Genomic DNA, 21668 nt, shown 5'->3' with positions numbered 1-21668 from the left:
CAGCCTGGGCATAATGCCTTGGAATTAAATGAGATGCCAACTTTTTGATCTCTTTGTTCTTCTCCTCAAGGTCCAAAATCCAGGAGAGGAAATTTTAACTGGACAAATGCAGATTATTCTCAAAAATGGTGGCAGGTATTTCTCTCTTCCCTCTACTCATACCTTTAGCAAATTGACCTTGTTGTTCCTTCCATCAAAACATGGAGTTTATTTACTCTTGAGTCATCTGGACTTAGCTGTGTGACTTGCTTTGGTCAGTGAGACGTCAGCAAATGTGACACAAACAGCTTTACTAGCACTTGTGTGTTGGGCTTACCCCTTTTGGCTAGAGTTGGAACTCTAAGCTTATAATGTGAACAAGCTGGAGCTAGCATTTGGAGAGACTACGTGTAGGAGGACCAAAGTGCTCTGGCTGATAGGCTTGTCCCCTGCCACAATGTGATTTGAGACCCTCTGAGACCATCCTCCTCCACTCGAGTTGACAGGTGACTGCAGAGCAGAAGTGACCAAGTCAAGAGAAGCAAAACAACTGACCATCTAAGCCTAGCTCAAATTGCTATCCACAAAATCATGAGCAAATACAGTTTTTGTTTGTTAAGCTATTAAATTTTGAGGTAATTTATTATGCAGAGATAGAAAACTGGTTTTATAAAAAAGTGGTGTTAAGACACCTGAAACATGTAGCATTGGCTCTGGACTCACATTATCCTTAACTGAATGAAGTTGTAATATAATACAAACATAAGAGGGCGATAATCATAGTAATAAAAGAAAACATACATTGAGTACTCTCAATGTGTTTGCGTTTATCCAAGCACTTTATTATTAGATAACTAAGTAATTTAGCCAAGGTCATAAAACCGTAAGTGATAGAGTTTGGATTTGAACTCAGTCTGTCTCTAGAACCTAGATATAAATGTTTGGCACCATGGCCTTCCCTGGTGGCACAGTGGTTAAGAATCCACCTGCCAATGCAGGGGACACGGGTTCGAGCTCTAGTTCCGGGAAGATCCCACATGCCGCGGAGCAACTAAGCCTGTGGGCCACAAACTACTTGAGCCTGCGCTCTAGAGCCTGCGAACCATAACTACTGAGCCCACATGCCTCAACTACTGAAGCCACGCACCTAGAGCCATGCTCCGCAACAAGAGAAGCCACCGCATTGAGAAGCCAGTGCACTGCAACAAAGAGTAGCCCCTGCTCGCCACAACTAGAGAAAGCCCGAGCGCAGCAATGAAGACCCAACACAGCCAAAAAAATAAAAAATAAATAAATAAAATAAATAAATAAATAAATGTTTGGCACCAACACATGTCTTTTCACAGCAATAAATATTAATTCCTACAAGATCTCATTAAAAGTAAATAAGAAGGATTATATAAAAACATGAAGAGGTGGGATCATTATCCTTTCTTGGACTATGAGTTTCATATTTAGACAGCATCCTAAATTGCTTTCTGCTATGAAAGATGAGGACGTTCTCATACCTTTCTTTCCTTCTTTCTCCCGTTTAAATTCCTGATTTTGTTAGTTAGGTTATTTTTGGGTTTTAATTTATATTTTTCTCCTCAACATAATTCTTATAGATTTTGAACCTTATGTCCTTGTTTAAATTAATGTTCACTTCTGTCGTTTAACATGGGTCTCTGTCTCGATTGGCTAAATTTCATGATCATGTAGCCTGTCCCTCTTTCTCCCCATTAGGGCTCATCAGATCTCTTATGGATGAGAATATTTGCCTGTGACATTTATAATTGGAATACAAAGTACTTGAGTATAAAAATTTAAGATCAAGTATTTTTTTCTCTTAGTTTTTATAGAGGTGATTGAATATCCTGGGCTTATTTCTCCTTTCTACTTCTGCTTGAAATCCCTAGGAATCTCTATACCAGTAATTTCTCAGTGTTGACCCTTCTACATTATTATTATTATTATTATTAGATAATACAAGTCTTAGCAAAAGTCTGCTATTTTATCTTTTAGTATTTTGTGTTTTATTCTATTCTGTTTCCTGATATATATTCTACATTTATCTTTTGCTTTTGTTTCCCTCTCAACTACTACCCCTCCATCTCCCTGTTTCTATGTAAAACCTTTTCATTCTTAGCAATTAATCTCATAATTACTCATAATCTCATAGTAAATAATCTCCTTTTTGAAGGGGGAGATTTCTATCTTGTCACACCATGTGATAAAAAAATTAGTGCCGTGCAAATGAAGCATAGATGGAGTGATCTGGGGCACTCTGCATCTTCAATTCGGATTTAATCTCTGGAACACTGGTTGTCAAATTTTTTCAACAGTAAATATTTCAGGCTTTGCAATCCATACAAAGTGATTCAGTTGTTGCAGCACAAAATTACCATAGGAGATATGTAAATGTGTGGGCATGACTATGTTCCAATAAAATTTTATTTACAAAATCAGACCGTGGGTTGTATTAGGCTCATGGGCAGTATTTCTTGACCCCTGCTCTCGCCTATCTGTTACTCTGTTGTAGACAGGAGGCTCTTATCAGTTAGTGATGAGGACAGTTAATGCAACTCCTAGGTACAGGTGAAGAGCAGTATGATAGCTTGTCGCCAAGTTGACTCTCCCAGGAGTGGATGGTGGTAACTTGGCAGAGACTGTGCAGTTAATTGATTCTGATTATCCTACTGCCCATGTGACCTGTAGAATACGAAAAATTTATCACCCACTACTTCACATCCTCCCTGGACATTCCTGCTTTGTAGTAACAGTGATATACTTTTGGCAATAGTCAATTACACGTTTAAATCTTTGTTTATGGCATACTTTTACGGGCTAAGTTCTTCAGGAAAGCTTTTGGCATTCCTAAAGATTTCTCTTTCAAAAAGTCAGATCTTGAAAGTTTGAAATTAATTTGGCTTCCAAATTGTCTCATATACTAGGTTTTTACAAATCCACTCAGAAACTCAATTTATATCTTTTGGCTATATGCAGCAGCTATATAAGAAAGATATGCCTCTGACTCAGTAAATATAGGGACTTGGGGTAAAAGGCAAAAAAACAAAAAAAACAACCAAATGTGTAATAATGCAAAATACTTGTAGTTATTATACAATATTATTCTGTCGTACTTCAGTTCATTTATTTGACAGACAAATTTAAACATTGAGAATGTGAGATTGGTAAGATAATGTCATTCTCCAAGTAGAGCTTATGGCCTATTGAAGAAGAGATATACATTTTTCCCCAAGACTTATGTGTTATTGTGGAAACTTCAATGTTAACTGCAACCCCACCTGATATTTTCCTATAACCATCCCAGATAGGAGCAGGAGGTGGGAGAAACAAAGTGAGATAAGAGAGTGTAAATTATTTTACTTGTGATATTATTAATGTACTATCACTATCACTTCTTTTTTTTTTTTTGCTTATAATAGAAAAGGAACTCTAAATGCATGCAAATACATATTTAGCATCACTTTTTAAGTTTTAAAAATTTTATAAAGGTTGCCTAAGATTATTGCATTATAAATCTGTATATGTAGTTAAGTATATTTTAGGCATTTAAAATAGAAGTTTGCATTCAAATTTTGTTTCCATTAGACATTGATTTTTTTTTTCATAAGAATGTGAACTTTGGGTAGTCTGACAGAATCTTTAAACCTAAACTATGCCAAAAGATATCCTATGTATGATTATTCATTGGATATGTAAAATACATGCAACAGTGGCCAAAGATGTTATTTCTAATTTTTTTCCTGCAAAGACTAGAAAATCTATAGAAGAAATACAACAATTTTGAGATAATTAATTTGAGGGAGGATCATGAATAACACTGTCTTTTAAATTTTTTCTTCATGAAATGGTGGGTGATTTTACTGTAATAATATCTTTAAACTTCAATTACATTCCTTACCTTCTATTTGCATGGAAAAAAGCAAGAAGGAGTAACAGACCATGTTTTATTGCAGGAAACTAAGTTAAGAGTCATTATAACTACAAGAAGTTACACAACTAAGTAAAAGAGCTATGGCATAACTCCAAGCTTGTCAGATTAAAACAAATGCTCTTATCCATGTATCAGTAAAGTTATTATGCAAACAGTTTATCATTAGATGATCCAAAAAATGTAGAGCTTTAGATAATTCATGTCTCACAAATCACAATTTCTTATATGTCAGATTGTTTTCTTCCAGCAAAAACTATTTGGAAAACTAGCTTATTTCAGTTTTTCAGTGGTTATATTTATCATCTATTCACTAATAATTACTGAGCTCTAGGGGGAAATAGTATAAATTAAACATACATAATCTCTAACCTCATGAAACTATTTCTGTATCCAACCCTTGTTGGCCTCTTTAAAATAGTCACCATGAGAAGTTCTTCAGTTATTCTAGAGTGTGTCTATTATTCAGAATATTTTGGGAATGCTTCTCTTTCAGAATTTCCTTCACAGTCTTCCTGTTAATTTTCACCAAATCTTAACGAGTGTATTTCTTAGAGTATATATTTTAATTTTGGAAACAATGAAACACATACAAACCTAAAAATGACTAATAGTTATATGGTTAAGTTAAAGAATTTTTCTTTTCATTGCATTACTCAGCACCCTGTCTTTTTCATTAAGATTATAAGATAAAGTATGACAGACTGTTTTCTCTGACTTTTTAATGTAAATCTAACAGGAGTTCCATCAAAGAATTCCATTTTTTTTCTAGCAATGAATGGGCAGAATTCTTGGGATATCATTTTTAAAGCTTCCTGATCCAATTTTGAGGAGAAACCTCTCATATGTTTAGTCACTTTTTAAAATAGACAACTTCATACTGGACAGAACGGCTATTATCAAAAAGTCTACAAATAATAAATGCTGGAGAAGGTGTGGAAAAAAGGGAACCCTTGTACTCTGTTGGTGGGAATGTAAATTGGTGCAGCCACTGTAGAAAACAGTATTGACGTTCCTTAAAAAACTAAAAATAGAGCTAACATATGATCCAGTAATTCTACTCCTGGGTATATATCTAGAAAATGGAAAACTCTACTTTGTACAAGATACATTGAACCCAATGTTCAAAAGCAGTACTATTTACAATAGCCAAGAAATGGAAGAAACCCGAGTGCCCATCAACAGACAATTGGCTTAAGAAGACGTGGTATACACACACACACACACACACACACACACACACTATATTACTCAGCTATAAAAAAGAATGAAATATTGCCATTTGCAGCAACATGGATGGACCTAGAGAATATTATGCTTAGTGAAGTAAGTCAGACAAAGACAAATAACAAATGATATTACTTATATGTTGAATCTGAAAATAATACAAAATGAATACAGAAGAGAAACAAACTCACAAACATAGAAAAACAAACTTATGGTTACCAAAGGGGGAGTGGGGGAGGGACAAATTAGGCATATGCGATTAACAGATACAAACTACTATACATATAAAATAGATAAACAATCAGGATTTACTGTATAGCACAGGGAATTATACCCAATATCTTATAATAACCTATAATGGAATATAATCTGCAAAAACAAACAAAACAAAACCACTGTGCTGTACACCTAAAACTAAAACAATATTGTAATCAGCTCTGCTTCAATTAAAAAAAAAAAATAGTCTCACTGGTTCGTAGATATGCCTTGTACACTTACTTGGTCTGTATCTGAATAGAGAAAGGAGATGAGATATAATGCAACCAGAAATGGAGAAAGGGGAAAATGCCAAGGTGATGGCAGTGTTGTTCTTGAGTTGTTTGAGAGAATGTACACACAAATATCACAAATGTTTACCACTTCCTGAATCTGTTTATGTTTTTCCTTATGTTTGGTGTGGCCCACTCCATTTCTGCTCAACTCTAAGTTCACTTTTATCCAATGTTCCTGGTCTCTCCTATTGTAAGGATGTTGGGTCATTTACATTGTGCAGTGTAGTGCAGTTATTTGGGATGTGCCTTTCTCTATAGTAGATATAAGCTCGTTAAAAGCAGATATTGTATGTTTCATTAATGTTTGTGTCTGATGGGATTCAGGGTAGGTTGCCACAAGATGTGCCACTCCAGCATGCAGATTACTTTGAGCTGAAAAAATGAAAGCCCAAAAGACTCAGGAAGAACCTTTGAATTCCCCCCTTACTGCCTAAAAGAATTTAAGATAGGATGCCTGTCCCAGGAAGGAGCTATCACCACTGATAACTATAGTCAAGTATTAGGTGTGGTAGACAGGAAGGAACCTAACCAAGCCCATTTGATCAAAGTTCTCTCTGTGTCCTATTGTCTTTGGATGACCCAGCAAACATTTGTTTACCAAACATTAACTCTTTTTATCTTCCTTTGAATTATTTTACTTCTTCTTAAAGCCTCAGATCCCTACCTCCTTCTTAGTCCAGAATAATATATATATATATCTCACCTTGCCTTGCTGTCTTTGGAATTCTTCATATTTATGTGGATTTCCTGTATGAAAATAATAAACTTTTTTTCTCCTGTTAGTCTGTCTTATGTCATTTTAATTACCAACCAAAAGAACTAAGAGGGGAAAGAGGAGAAATTTCCCCTCCCCCAATATATCCCTTAATGTCTTTTCCCTTAATATCAAATGAATAAGTAGATGACTATGCCAACAGAAGAAATTCTGTGTAAGACAAATTTACAGGGATGGCATGCAATTGTGTATATAATTCTATAAGCAATAAAATAAGGGATGTACTTTAGTCAGAGAGGGAAAAAGGAAGAATTAAGAAAAAGGGTCTCAAAATTCTACTTACTTACGAATGAACCGAGTAAACATTATGCAGTGGTGTATATCTGAGATCAAAGTAGATTTTTGCAAGGAGGAAGAAGTTAGCTAAAAGAAAATGTGTGTGAAGCCTTTGTGTACTTTACAATTCTTATACTTCTGGAAATAATAAGCTCTGAAAGGTCAAGGACAGTCATATGTTTTACACTTTGTAGAAAGAGTTTGCATCATAAAAATTAATAAGAAAGGGTCTTTGGTATTTTAAATATTTTTCCTTATTAAATATTATTGTTTTTCAACTTAAAATTTTACAGGTACCCACAGAATATTGGACATAGAGATCCAGGATCCATAAGACTTTATCACCTTGAATCAAAGATTTCTTTGATATCCTCCTCCATCTTTTATTCCTATCAACTAACATATTTTTAAAAAGAATTAACAAACTTACCAAAAGGGAATTTAAAAAAATACCACTGCCCGCACTTTCCAATGCCTAAGAATAGCAAGGTGGTAAAAAGAGAATTAGACGATGAGGTTATTGAGTCTGTCAAAGACCTTCTTTCCAATGAAGACTCAGCTGATGATGCCTTTAAGAAAAGTGAACTAATTGTTGACGTCCAAGAAGAGAAAGACACAGATGTTGAAGAAGGATCTGAAGTCGAAGATGAAAGACCAGCTTGGAACAGTAAACTGCAATACATCCTGGCCCAGGTTGGATTTTCTGTAGGATTAGGGAACGTGTGGAGATTCCCATACCTCTGTCAGAAGAATGGGGGTGGTAAGTTTCTGTTTTCTGCTTTTTTTTGAGTGATACATTGCTGAGCAAATTGCAGTTGATTATGTCAAATAGCCCCTGTTGTTGCTGTAGTCTCACTATTTTAGAAACTATGAATTCCACTGTAAAACTAGGGAGACACTTTTGCTGGAAGTAATTTCAGCTCTGTTTTCAGATGAGGTTTCCATAGGAGCAGATGGCTTGCTATGAACACTCAAGGATTGCTTAAGGTCATAAATTCTCAAATTCTTTCTGTGGATGCTATTAACATCTCTAAATTACTGACTTTTCTAACCAGTGTTCCATCCCTTGTGCCTATCAGTTATTCACTTTGGAGAAAAGTCCTCAAGTTTTTGATATGAGACGATATTGGTAAACAAGACAAGGGAGAATTTTCTGTCCACAATTTACTAACTCTGAATTTTAAGTTGTTTCCCTCTTCAAAAAAGCAAAAAGTACATAAAATTTAGAATGATTATAGTCTTCAAATGCTGACCAGAACTTTGTATATCCTAGTAGAAGGAATTTAACCAGATACTTAATATAATGCCAGAAAGTCTTCATCCTTAGGTACTAGCATCCTTAAGATGATAATTAGCATTCCTAATTTTAAACATATTATCTAGATCAACATGATATTTAGCTTTTTGTATTTGTGCATATAATTACCAGGTGTTATTTAGTGGAAATTGTCTTAAAATCAAGAAAATAAAACCATATACAAAAGAATACATTGTTCATGTAGGATACAAGCTCAATAGTACACCAAAGTCAAACTGAACATTAAGTTAACTAACATTTGGGTTATTAAATTAAAATAACTTTAATATTAAGCTTTATTTTCTTTACCATTACTATCTTTACCATATACATATATGGAAGCTGTTCAAACAAGTGTGATTAAACACTAAATATTCTGTAAGCAGCATTTCGGCACGTAAAGGAAAGACTGAATATTTTGGTCTTTGATTCCAGTTTGTGATAGTTTTGCTGACTGGACAAAAACATGGTTTTATTTTATTTTTGATGTAGTTACAAACTATATATCAAATGAAATAATAAAACCATTCATATGTGAAATGGTTTCTTTTCAGTCACTAATAGATAAAAAGCTAAGGTGTCATGGTGACAAAATATGTTTAAGGTCTTGCTTAGTTAATTCAACCAGGGACAAAACAACAGGTTTGGGGAAAAGTAGCCTGTCTGACAAATCTGCCAGAGAGGTAAGAATCAGTACATGAAGTTGGTGATGCACTACCCATCACTCCACTGAAACGGCAAGCTCCTCTAGCTAGTCTTTAACATCACAGATGAATTATTTATTAAATCAGCTACAAGCAGCCATGTACTGCCCTGCTTTCTGTTTCTCACAAATCATCCCATTTGCAAGACTGGCAGAAGATGAATTCTGATTTTCAGACCTTTCACCTTATGAGCCTAACTGGCGATACTATTAAGGAAGACTGCTATCTTGGCTGAAAACTCAGGTTGCTTTCCATTTAATACAGTATTTGTCTTGGTGGAGAGCTCTAAAGGATTTCATAGTTAGTAATCAGTTAGCAAAAATGGTTCCTCCTCTTTACTTTCTTTCATATGTAAAGAGAGTCAAGATGCCCTTCCTAGTATTGTTTCCTCTCTTCTAATTACAAATGCTAGAGAGTGACATTATGAAACACCAATGGGCTTTATCGTTTCAAGATGGCTGTTGGAGTTCAAAAGGCAGTACTCAGCGTGCAGTATGGCATTGAGCTGTCTAGGTATTTGACTGTTTAGTCAAACAGTCTCAGGTTACCTAAATCTTATTCATCATTTGAGGCACTTTATGAATAATAGAATAAAAAGTAATAGACCAATATAAGTTGATTTGTCTGAAGATATTACTGAAAGCACAATGGTTAAGCTTAGTAAGTGTTATAATGTAGAAGCTACCAGCTCAAATTTTGAAGTCAGTTTGACTATAAAGCCTGGCTCTTTCCCACATTATCCAGGTGACCATTCACAGGTTAACTTATTTCTTCTGGCTGAATTCCCACACCTGTACAATGAGGAAAATAATGGTACTTGCCCCATTGGATTCTTGTGAGGAATAAATGAGTAACTACATGTAACGTGGATAGAAATGTGCCTGGCAAATAGTAAATTCTCAGTTGTAGTTTAGCTATGACTATTTTTGTTATGGAGGCTCGTGTTAGAGAAATTTGAGTTGGAAGAAAAGGCCAGGTATCTAATAGTATGTCATGTACACATAACTGAGGAAATGCTCCCAATGAGTCCAGTCTTAATTCATTCTTTTTTCTCCTAGTCATTCACACCCACATAAACCAATTCACACCCCAGGATTTGAGACGTGTTAAAATGCACTTTCGGTCCTTCAGGAAACATGTTCAGGTCATTAGTGCCTGAATGTTATTAATCATTTTAGAATTTGAATTTTGATAATTCTGTTTTATAATCTCATGCATTGATGCTTTACATTGCATACCCCTTTGTAGATCAACTCATGTCTCAAAGACTGAAAATCAGCTGTAAGAGAGTAGAGATTTTCTACCAACCACCATGTTAAGGGAATTTTTTTTTTTTAATTCAGTTTCTTTTTAAAAAAAACATTTATTTATTTATTTGTCTGTGCCGGGTCTTAGTTGCGGCATGCTGGATCTTTAGTTGTGGCATTCGATCTCTTAGTTGCGGCATGTGGGATCTAGTTCCCTGGCCAGGGATCGAACCCGGGCCCCCTGCACTGGGAGCATGGAGTCTTAGCCACTGGACCACCAGGGAAGTCCTGGGAAATTCTTGTATATAGTAATTATTTCAGAGATATATAGATACTGAGATAAATGATTTGAAAAAAAATCATTAATATTTACTTCTTCAGCAGACTAGGTACCATAACAATTTGAATAGTTTCCAAAATCTATTCAATACCATTAAACACTTTTTTAAAAGGAGAAAATATAATAAATGGCCTCCACTTTAAAAAGGGAATTAGTACCATCGATTACATGACCCACTTGGCAGTATCTGGTTGGACAAAACTCCAGACAGGAAATCTGAATGTAGCAAGTCCATTTTAGAAGTCATTTAATGAATAATTTGCGTATGTATTCTCATGTAGAAATGAGTACAGGTTTCACATTTGACTTTATCAATTAAGAGAGTCTAATATTAACATTGTCAAACTGTTCAGTACATTTTAAAGTCACTAATCATATATCTTAAATTGAAATTTAGCTGTAAAATAATATATATATTTTTTAAGTATGAAAACTTTACTACAAGGGAAATAGCACATATATTTTACAATAGCTATTAAATATCTCAGTTTAGTCAGTCCTCCCTACCCCTTAACAGAATTTTGGAAAGCAAAATATTACTTGTTTCCTGAAGTGAACTTTTTATATGACATATACATATATATATGGGAAAAAAATGACATTTGTCTGTGGTAGAAGTTCTTTTTCTTTTTTTTTTTTTTTTCTCTTTCAGTCTAAGCAGCCATTTCTTCTTCCCTGTTGTTAGTTAAGAAGAGTCAGTTTTAATACCATAACATCCCATTCATTTTGACTTATCAGATTTGAAATGCATGATTTAGATGAGTTTGAATAAAATTTAATAAATGACTTCATTAACGTCATATGAATAAGATTTCCAGGAGTTAGTGAAACCTATTTGAGAAAATAATTAATTTTAAGGAAGCAATTATTTTTACGAAAAATAAAGGTGGTTTACCGTTTCAATAAAATGAAACTAAAACTATTCATTGATATCCTTACCTTTTCAATAATTATTTTTTATCAGAAACTCTTTGTAGCAGTCAAATTCAAGTTTCAAATACCAGAAAGCTTAAAGTAATGAAACTGCATTTTCTTTAAAGTCCTTTGTAGTTATACTATATAGAAGTTTAAATATCATTTTTCATGAGATAATCAGAATTAGTGTATTCTCTGCTGTGACTGTTGAAAATATAATCTATTTTATTTGTTCTTGTCTCTGTAGGTGCCTACCTTTTGCCATATTTAATACTGCTTCTGGTAATAGGTATTCCCCTTTTTTTCCTGGAACTTTCTGTGGGTCAAAGAATTCGGCGAGGAAGCATTGGTGTGTGGAATTACATAAGCCCTAAACTGGGAGGGATTGGATTTGCAAGTTGTGTAGTAAGTTTCCTGGTATGGTATATGCCTTATACTTTTTACAGGGTTTGTAATTATATAGTTTGAATTTAAATGAAACCTTTGAGTGTGTACTTCTACTCAACTCTTTAATCATGTTTTAAAAAAACACTACTGGAGCTTGCAGTAATACACAAAACAAGCTGTAAATTTAAATGTAGTTCAATCTTGTTAATACATGTTCTTAATGTCTATGAGAGTCATCATTTCAGAAAAGATAATGTGTTTGAAATAAAAATAAAATGAGGAGGTTTTTTTTTAAAGTATTAAATGGGTTTTATGCATTTCATCTCATTGTTTTAAAGGAAGGGGCATGAGAGGTTTAATGTAATCACACTATTTTATTTTGCAGGTATGCTTTTTTGTGGCTCTCTACTACAATGTCATCATTGGCTGGAGTTTGTTTTATTTTTCTCAGTCTTTTCAGCAACCTCTACCTTGGGATCAGTGTCCTTTGGTGAAAAATGCTTCACACACTTGTAAGATATGTACCATGTAGTGTTTTTGTATCTAAAGATCATACAGTTGGTAAAGGCAGGCGCTTTCAAGATTTTTTTTTTTTTTTAATAATGTGGAAAAATCTTTCAAAATTGTTATTATAACAAACTTTCCTTGATATACTCAGAAAGATAGATGTTTGGCATCATTTAATTTATCTAGCTCTTTCCAAGTAATTTTATTGTGCCCCATGATGTTAGGGTAAACAATTATAAGCCTTCAATTGTAAGTTTTGACAATATTTTATTCTGTACATCTTTATTGATGCCTTACATTTTCATTAAAATAAAAAAGAGGACAAAAAGAATTTAGATTGAAGGAATTGTTTTTATGTCTTGGGTTGTTTTTCTATGGTTTTCTTATCATTTATTTTTATATCCTAGAACATAAAGAACAATTCCCTAGCGCTGTCCAGTAAATATAGAATGAAACTCACATATGTAGTCTAAGATGTCCTAGTAGCCATATTTACAAAAAGTAAAAAGGGACAGGTGAAATATTTTATTTAATCCAATATATCCAAAATATTAACATTCCAACATATAATTAATATAAAAATTAGTTATGTAATAATTTACATTATTTTTCTGACACTAAGTCTCTAAAAGCCCCTTTGTACTTTATATTTACAGCACCAGTCACTCCAAACCAGCTCTGTTTCAAAAGTCACACATGGCTAGAAGCTAGCGTTTTTGACAGCTCTGCCCCCCAGGAAGTCAATCAGATAATTCTGGGGGCAGAAGGGGCTATAAACCTAATACATTTTAATCACCTTGATAAAAATCTCACATATTCCTATTTTAGAAATGTGTAATAAGAAATGTCAAAGAGGATTCATGTCTGTTGACTTTTTCACATTTTTGCACAGTTGAGGTTTCATTGTGGATTTAAATGCTTCTGTAGAATAGTAGTACTTTTCTAGGAAAAGTTAAGAATTGATTTACAGGCTTACTGGGGGGAAAATGGCCTCATTATTCTTTATAGTCTGAAATGATTGTGTTACCTTTCTTTCTACAGTTGTAGAGCCAGAATGCGAAAAAAGTTCTGCCACTACCTATTATTGGTACAGAGAAGCACTGAATATTTCCAGTTCCATTTCGGAAAGTGGGGGCTTAAACTGGAAGATGACCGTCTGCTTGCTGGCTGCCTGGGTTGTGGTGTGCTTGGCTATGATCAAAGGCATTCAGTCTTCTGGAAAAGTTAGTATGTTAGAGCCCCTCCTTTTTCTGCTAATCACCTCATCACCATTCCTGGAAACTATCTCCCCCACCCACTATAAATCTGTGTGGGCAAACTGCAGGTAGCACTTTACTCTCAGCAGTTAAAGATTGGTAAAAAGTGGTGCTTTAAACAATGTATTTAAATCAAGGAAAGGACATAAATAAAGATATAAGTGTTTTATAATGAAATCTAAAGTCGTTTATAATCTTTCCCTATTTTATCAAGATCTGTTTTGAGCTTTTTTGTCAATACTTAAAAGTCCTTTCTTGTTGCAGGTATTCAGCTGACCTTAATGTTTTTAGTTCTCTGATTAGTTCCAATCATGGAAATTGGGAAAAGTGGTAGAATAAAGAATTTGTTTATTTTATTTGTGTTATATCATTCATTTTTCTCTACTATAGGTGCTCTAGGGAAAAGTTGCATAAAAGATTTTAAAATAGTCTAGTGTGGAGTGTTTCTTAAAGATATGAACATTAGGTAGTTATGATATATCTCAACAAGGAACTCAGAGTAATATAAAAGACTAAAGGGCATGCCTGCCAGGGCAAATGGAAAATTTTATAAGGCTGTGCTTGAGAAAGACAGTAAGTGAATTCTAGATACCCCAGGAAGTCAATCAGATAATTTTTTAAAAGGATGCATTAGGAAAGTAATTGTTATTCACTATTTTGCTTTCATATTACATTTTTTCCCATAATTATTGCCATTGTTTTAAAGCTCTCTACTTCTTTTGTATGGACCATAGCAAGAATTAATTTTGGTTCGTCTTCTCTCTGCCCTTTAATAACCCACCTCTACTGTTTTTTCTTTCCAAAGCATAGATCTGATCATATATCTCTCCAGGCTAACATATTGCCACTTACCATCATATACTAGTAAGAGTGGGAATAGTAGTAGTAGTAGCAGCAGCAGTACTAGTGGTAATAAATGATGATGATGGAGATGATTCTGATAATGATGAGAACAAGAACAATAACAGAAGGCAAAATTTATTACATGTTTACTTTGTTCTAGGCACTGTGATAAGTGCTTTATATACTTTATCTCAATTAAATCTTAAAAAAAAAGAAAAAAAAAAAAACTCTAAGAAGTAATTGCTACTCTCAGACCTGCTTTACAGATAAAAAAACAAGTTTGAGAAAACAGGTAACTTGCCCAAAGAATCATAGTTAGTAAATGCTAGTACCTGGATCAAACCCAGCTCTGTCTAAATCTAAAGCCCATGTTATTTAATTGCAACACTATAACGTCTCTCACTGTGGTATATTTTTTCCCACCAAAAAGTGAACTCTTTTAGGCGAAGTCTGTCTAATTCATCTTTGCTTCCTGTTACTTCATATTTAATTAGAAATGTTTGACAATTTTTTTAAACTTGTTATTCACAGCTGATTTTACATTTACCTTCCTGATGGAACTTCTATACCGTTTTTCCTTTGTAGAAATGAATGTGGTAGATAACACCATATTCTGTGAATGTTAGTGTATTCTGTGATTAAGTAAGTTCAATTAATTGGTTCCATTTGGTGTGTCTTCTACGATGTCAGAGCCCCATTACAGTCAAGTTATAAATAAAGGACTAGATTCCTAAGCCAAATCTAACCACATTTATATGCTTCCTAAGGTAATGTCATTTGATAGAACGAGAACCAACTATGGTCAGCCCGAGAAGTCCAAAAATCTCTCTGCTCAAGTCTTACCACCACATTTTATTTCTTCTTTGTCTGAGCATGTGTCTTATCATTTAAAGAAATATTCATCCTTTTCTTATCACAACATTGGGGATGTTTTTCTTATGTCGTGTAATATAACTTTATCTGGAAAAATTTAATACAATTTATAGACTACATGTAGTTTATTATTTCAACGAGAAGGCTTCAGGGAGAGGGTAGCTTTTCAGCAGACTTTGAAGAAAAAATTTAGTAGGCACAGATGGGGAGAAAGCTGTGAGTAATATGAACAAAGTTATGAAAGTCTAAATTGTGACAATTCCTCATTCTGAGACAATGAGCTAAATATAATAAGAAATTTATTAGGAATAAATGTAAAGCTCTGTTAGCCTGCCAAACAAAAAAGCTTCCAAATAAACAATCACACAAATGCAGTATAGAGATATATGGTTTAAGGGTAATGAAGTTTAAGGGTAGTATGTGAAAAAAAAAACTTAGAGAATTTAGCAGCTGAAAGAAAAGTCAACTTGTGATATGCCTAGCCAAAACACACACACACACACACAATGCTAATTTGAAACTGCATGAATTAAGACAGGAGTATGACAGTGTCATTCTCCTTTAGGTCAGGTAGGCACATGCCAGTTGAACCGCACCTGTAATACTGGATTTTACTGAAATCTTTATTTTCTACTTTGTTATGGAAAAGAGCCATCTCAGCTTTGTGATCACAGTCTTCCAATAGTTGAATAAAAAGAGGAATAAGCCTTATTCTGTGTGGTCACAGAGAACAGGACCATGATCAAATATTTGGAATTATGCAGAGTGGCGGGATGGTGGTAAATCTTCAAGGAAAGGAAGACCTTTCAGGAATCAAGCCTGGCAACAATGAAATCAGTTGCACAGTGGTAGAGAGCTCAGCACTACTGGAGGCGGTCCAACAGAGGCGGTATGGTTGCATGTCCCTTTGTTAGAGCCTCTATGCAGGGGATGCCTGCCCCAGGGGAAGGATAGAAATGAGAAGCTCTAGGCTTTCTTCTAACTCTAATATTTTCTACTAGTACTACTTTGCCATTAGTACTACTACTGTGCTAAGTAAGTACTCTGCATACATTAGCTTGTTTAATCTTTCTAGCAGCAAGATGATTTGCATGTTCTTATCCCCATTTTACTGCAAAGTTAAGCTTAGGAAAAATAAATAATTGGCCAGAATTAAACAACTGATAAGTGGCAGAGTTAGAACTAGGCTATGAAATCCTCAGAGAGAATGACTCTTTCTGAAGGTATGTTTAAAATAAACATTTTAACATGTAAGAGAGAAAAACAACTAAATGATTTCATATAGTTTCTGTTTTTCAATAGTTGAGTAGAATGAAAATATTTTCTTGCAACATTTTGATTGATAAACTTGTGTCTCTTACTGAATATACTTGCTGTGAAAGGCATGTCAGTTTTTAAGGCCCAGGGAGTCTTAAAATCAGCCAAAGAAACATATTTCATTGTTTCACTTGCAAGTTCTTAAGAATAATACTTAAGGGTCATTCATCTACTCACTGAACACATATTTATTGAGCACTTACTATGTGCCAGGCACTGCTCTAGCTCAGGAGGTACAGTGGTGAACAAGGCAGACAAAATACCTGTCTTCATGGAATGTCCATTCTAGTGGCAGAGGCAGACAATAAACAAATCATAAAATAATATCAGGTAGCAATGCAAAAAATAAAATAAGGAGAAAGTGTTTGGGGTAGCATTTTACATATAGTCAGGTAGAATTTAAACTATTTTCAATAATATTACTCAACTGATAATTTTATTATTATGAGACCCATATGATTAAATAAAATGAATTTGTGTTTAAAAGCACAACATGGATACCTCTGTAAAATGCTGACCTAAGACACATCTTTAAATCTCAGAATTTAATGATTAAATATTTGTCCGTTACCTGCTCACAGAAGAAAAAAAATCAGGTGTGAACCCTACCTATTACTACTTAAGTTTTTAAGTGTTTAAAATCTTGACTGTTACTTTCCTCCATGTTACATCCAACATGAAATCTTCCTGTTCCTTTTTGGAGGAAGCTATCCTTATCTTATCAGAGTCTTATCACTGAAGCCAGATGAGTATTAAGAACTCAAATATGTGTTGAATTAATAAATGAAATTTGAAATGTCTCATCATATAATTAGTATCTAATTTTTAAAATACTGTAAAATAAAGATGAGGGTTTTTTGTTTGTTCCTTTTTTTTTTTTTTTTAGGGAATGTGTACAGAAAGGAAAACTTCCTATGAATTCTCTCTTAATGTACAATATTTTTGAGTATCTAAGAATGTGCAAAGGTTAATAGCCTACCATCTTTATCCTCATGGAACCCATAATTTAATGGGTGAGACAAATAATGACAGCAGAATAAATGCAGTAAGATGTACAAATAAAAAGTGTCTGAGAGTACAGAGCACAGAGGCAGTCACTGAAATTAACCTGGAACTGGGGGAGGGCTTCACAAAGCAGGTAACTTTTGGGCTAGAGTTTGACAGTTGAAGAAGAGTTCACCAGAAACTTCAGAGAGAGGACATTGAAGGCATGTAAAACAGCATGTGCAAAGCCCAAATTCTGCTGAGTAACCCCGTGTGACTTTTACATACAATTTGTGCAGCTTGTGGGAAATGAGGCTGGAAATGTAAGTTGATTGCAGGTATTAAAGTATCTATGGACACTGGTAAAATGACTGGCTGTTACTTAACAAATGGTGTGAAATATTTGAAGATTTTTAGCAGTTCATTACACCATCAGATCCTTAGAAAGATCTTTCTGGTAGCAGGGTGGGTGATGAATTTCAGGGATGAAGAGGAGAGCTGGCAGGGAAAATCGAGAAGCAAAATGAGGAGGAAGCTAATAGTGAAAAGTGACACATCACTGAGGATGAAAACGAAGGGACAGATGAAATTTGGAGTCAGTTGGACTTGTTGGTCAGTTGTTATGGGATGTGGGGAAGAGGACCATATTCAGGTGTGTTAGAGTTGTTTAACCTGGGCAAATACACATACAGGAAGAATCATTTCTTCCTTTAGCTTCTAATTTGAAATTATATTTAAAATATACTGAGGGTATACCGTATTTATTGGAAAGAATCATAATCAAATTATCCAGATTATTTCAGTGTGCAGCCTTCATTTTCACTTTTAAAATAAATGCATTAATGGAAGTCCTTTAAGTCATTTATAAGGCAGCAAATTTGAGTTCTGTTAAAAAAAAACAAAAACAAAAAAAGCTATTGTGCAAAGGTGAATCCATGCTTCTGGTTAGCCCCAAGATTTGTGAAGAATCATAAAATGAATAGCTGTAATCAAGTGAGATCAAGGCTACTTGAATAGATATATAGTAGACCCACAAATTTAAAGAACGCTAAAAGTAGGCAGAAAGAATGAAAAAAAAGTACTCCATCTAAAAGCATTCTGATAAAAAGAAATCAAGAAATGTGGATGAATGGATGCAATTTAAAAATTATACCATTTTGAAATGATCAAAAAATTATATTTCTTTACAACTAATTAAGTTAAAATATAATTATTTTTAGAAAAATGTGGGTTTCTAATTATGCTGAGATTTTATTTGTAATATTAATTTTTTCTTAGAATGCTTAATATAATTATAAGGTGTACAGAACAGTAGAAGAGGGGCAAATTATTGTGTTGACTTGCCTATTGTTTGTCTACAGTTACTATAGGATTCAATATCTCTAACCTGCCTGAGCCATCCTCTGCTATGGCAGGTTTTTTCTCCATTCTTCCTACCCTTCCTCCATTCCTTCCTCCACAGATAAGTATTATATACGTACTATGTGTTAGGAACTCTGTTAGGTATTTGGGATTTGGTAGTGAACAGGAGAGAAAAAGTCCTTGCCCTCACAGAGCTTACATTCCAGTAGGGGAGACTGAAAATTAACAAGTAAGCAAGATAATTTCAACAGTGTTAAATGCTGTCAAGACAAAACAAAATAATATTATTGAAGGTTCATGGGACATAGAGGAGGGCAGATGGGGGTATATGGGATGGGAAAAAGGCATTGCCTTATTCTGGGTGTTCTAGGTAGTCTTGAGAAAATGAAGATGAGACGTAAAATAACAAAGAGGAGCGAGTCTTGGACAGACGAGGGAGATGAATAGCTCAGACTGAGGGCACAGCCTGCTCTGGCCCTGAAGCTCAAGAGCTTGGTTTCCCTCGGGGCTGAAGCTCAGCTGGGGTTAGAGTGGTGGGGCAGGCAGGTAAGCAGCCTAGTCTAAGGCTTTGCAGGACAGAGGGAGAAATTCGCATTTTACTCCAACTGCATTAGAGATCCCTGGAGAGGGTTAAGCAGGGAATGAGATAACCTGAGTGGTAGCTTGGAAACTAGAATATTACAAATAGTGCAGAACTACTTCTGGATGTTTGACTTTAGCAAATGGATGGGTGGTGGGAGATGGAGATGGGTGGGGACAGCTTTGGGGGAAAATCGGGAAAGTTTTGGATACCACATGGAGATGTCAAGGAGGCAGTACATGTCTGGTTAGGACAACTGCTTTTCTATGATAAACATTTGCTTAACTTTAATGATGAGACTTCTGAAGTAGAAAGTAAACATCTCTACACTATTATTCAAGTTCTGTAGGAGCCTTAACAGGACCACTCTCTACTCCAGAAGCTTTATAGAATTATAATGGAACTTTGCTTAATTAAAAACAAACAAACAAAAAAAGGACTTTTTTTTTTTTTTTTGCTACCTAAAACAATAAAGTAGAAATTTGTTAACGAATTAGTGTCCATTCATTTCTCTTAAATATTGCTTGCTTTGTGAACTGCAAGGAATCAACACTATTCAAATTACACCATACCTATGGACTATTTAAAAGGGGTTTAAATAAGGAAAATGTTCTTATTTTTTGTTATATCTCAAATAGAATCTTAACTAGTCACATTGAATCAAGGCTATTAAGCCACTCTGATACGATGGCTATGCAAGGTATTAAAAGTATTATTTATCATATTATAAAAAGTGTCACTTTCACAGTATAGAACAGAACACATAATCTTAACTATGAAAAAGAAAATAGTTGTTAGTATGTCTCACCTTTTTTTAATCTTTCTTACTTTGCAGATCATGTATTTTAGTTCTCTGTTCCCGTACGTGGTACTTATATGCTTCCTAATCAGAGCACTCCTTTTAAATGGTTCAATTGATGGCATCCGTCACATGTTTACCCCTGAGGTATGTACTGTATTTCTAGTTAAGGCTTATGATCACAAAAGCCTTATGTTTATTGTTAAAATGTTCCCACAGTTAGATTTAAGGGATAATTGTTCTAACCTATGTGCACTAGACTATTAAATTATAGCTGTTATGTTAACCAGCCTAGTAAAACCGGAGCTTTTGGACATCTATAATTATATCCATCTCTCTCCGATTTTAAAGGCCCCATTAGTGAGTGTCACTATTTAAACTTCAAAAATTCCTATTTTATAATAAATTAACTTCCTATTTTTACACTGGTACATTTTAGAACTTTTCAGTCTTTACTCTTCCTCCTCTATTTCAGTGGTTCTTAACCTTTTGACATGGACCCCTTTGAAAAAAAACTGATAATGGAATCTTCTTACCAGAACAAATAATGAACATATTAATTTGCTTAGTGTCTCAGGAGGTTGACAGATCACCTAAAATCCATGGACCCAGGTTAAGAACCCTATTGCCCTCTAAATCCTGTCTCAGAGAAATTCAAGGTTTCTTACTTTGTTTCGTTTTGCCGTTTTGTATTTTCTAGAATAGTACTTAACATTAGTGCATTTGGGAAGTTCTGTAACTTTTATAAATGCGTATGCATTTTAGGAAAATTCTCATTAGGTTTTCTAAAAGGTTAGGAACTTAGACTCCGTTGTTTAACTTAGAGCTGACTTGATTAATCAATCCTTGTGGACTTGTTATACTGATTTGACAGGAAAAATCAAGTTTGAGGTGTACATATATTTTGGTTATACACTGACATTACACTTCACATTAGTTTGCTAACTCTATCATAGGCAGACAACGAGTTATAAAAACACAATTTCAAAATTAGCTCAGAAATTGGAAGTTGTCTGAACGATGACTGTGCAGCCAAGCATGGTGCTGAGAGATGTGGGCAGAAGATTTTAGCCTCCTTGGAACTGTCACTCCTGGCAGCTGCCTTGATACTGTGTCACAGAAGCTGTGTTCTTTGTATATCTGGTTCCAACGTGGTGTTCATTCTCGAGTAGCAAAAATGTTGACACTGTGATCTGGTTTTCTCGAATAGTTCAAAAGTTCTGTTTATCATTTAGAGTTGTTGGAACTCCTCAGTGAATAATTAGTTCAGATTTATGAATTTCAGCTACATTATAATTTAAATCAGCCTCAGATGGGCCATACTTAGTGACCAAAATATTTATATTTGCAATATCAAAAAAAAAAAAAGTTCTCTGAGTTAAAAACAACTAGCTTTGTTGTGAATTCCTGGAGTATCACCTTTCTCTGTGTTGGCAATTGTTTGTGACATAATTCTAAATATTTAATTTAACTAGATACTTTAGACTCTAAATACTTTGATATGATGCTTTT

At 34.4% G+C, this 21668-nt stretch overlaps 1 protein-coding gene across 3 annotated transcripts in view; it reads left to right on the top strand.

Moving 5' to 3' along the window:
- Window positions 1–21668, top strand: part of SLC6A15 (solute carrier family 6 member 15) — a 47909-nt gene that overhangs the window by 12904 nt on the left and 13337 nt on the right. For 2 of the 3 annotated variants that reach the window (XM_036866960.1, XM_036866962.1), the window contains exons 2-6: window positions 7039–7505; window positions 11496–11665; window positions 12021–12147; window positions 13184–13365; window positions 20193–20303. In XM_036866960.1, the coding sequence (XP_036722855.1) occupies window positions 7217–7505; window positions 11496–11665; window positions 12021–12147; window positions 13184–13365; window positions 20193–20303 (879 nt within the window). In that variant the 5' untranslated portion in view covers window positions 7039–7216. The remainder of the gene's footprint in view (window positions 1–7038; window positions 7506–11495; window positions 11666–12020; window positions 12148–13183; window positions 13366–20192; window positions 20304–21668) is intronic. The other variant, XM_036866963.1, reaches the window with a different exon arrangement.

This window comes from Balaenoptera musculus, chromosome 10 (genome assembly GCF_009873245.2).
Source record: "Balaenoptera musculus isolate JJ_BM4_2016_0621 chromosome 10, mBalMus1.pri.v3, whole genome shotgun sequence".
In the NCBI taxonomy this organism is placed as follows: Eukaryota; Metazoa; Chordata; class Mammalia; order Artiodactyla; family Balaenopteridae; genus Balaenoptera; species Balaenoptera musculus.
The sequence above is the reverse complement of the archived record's forward strand: the minus strand, read 5'-3'. Positions and strand labels throughout refer to the sequence as shown.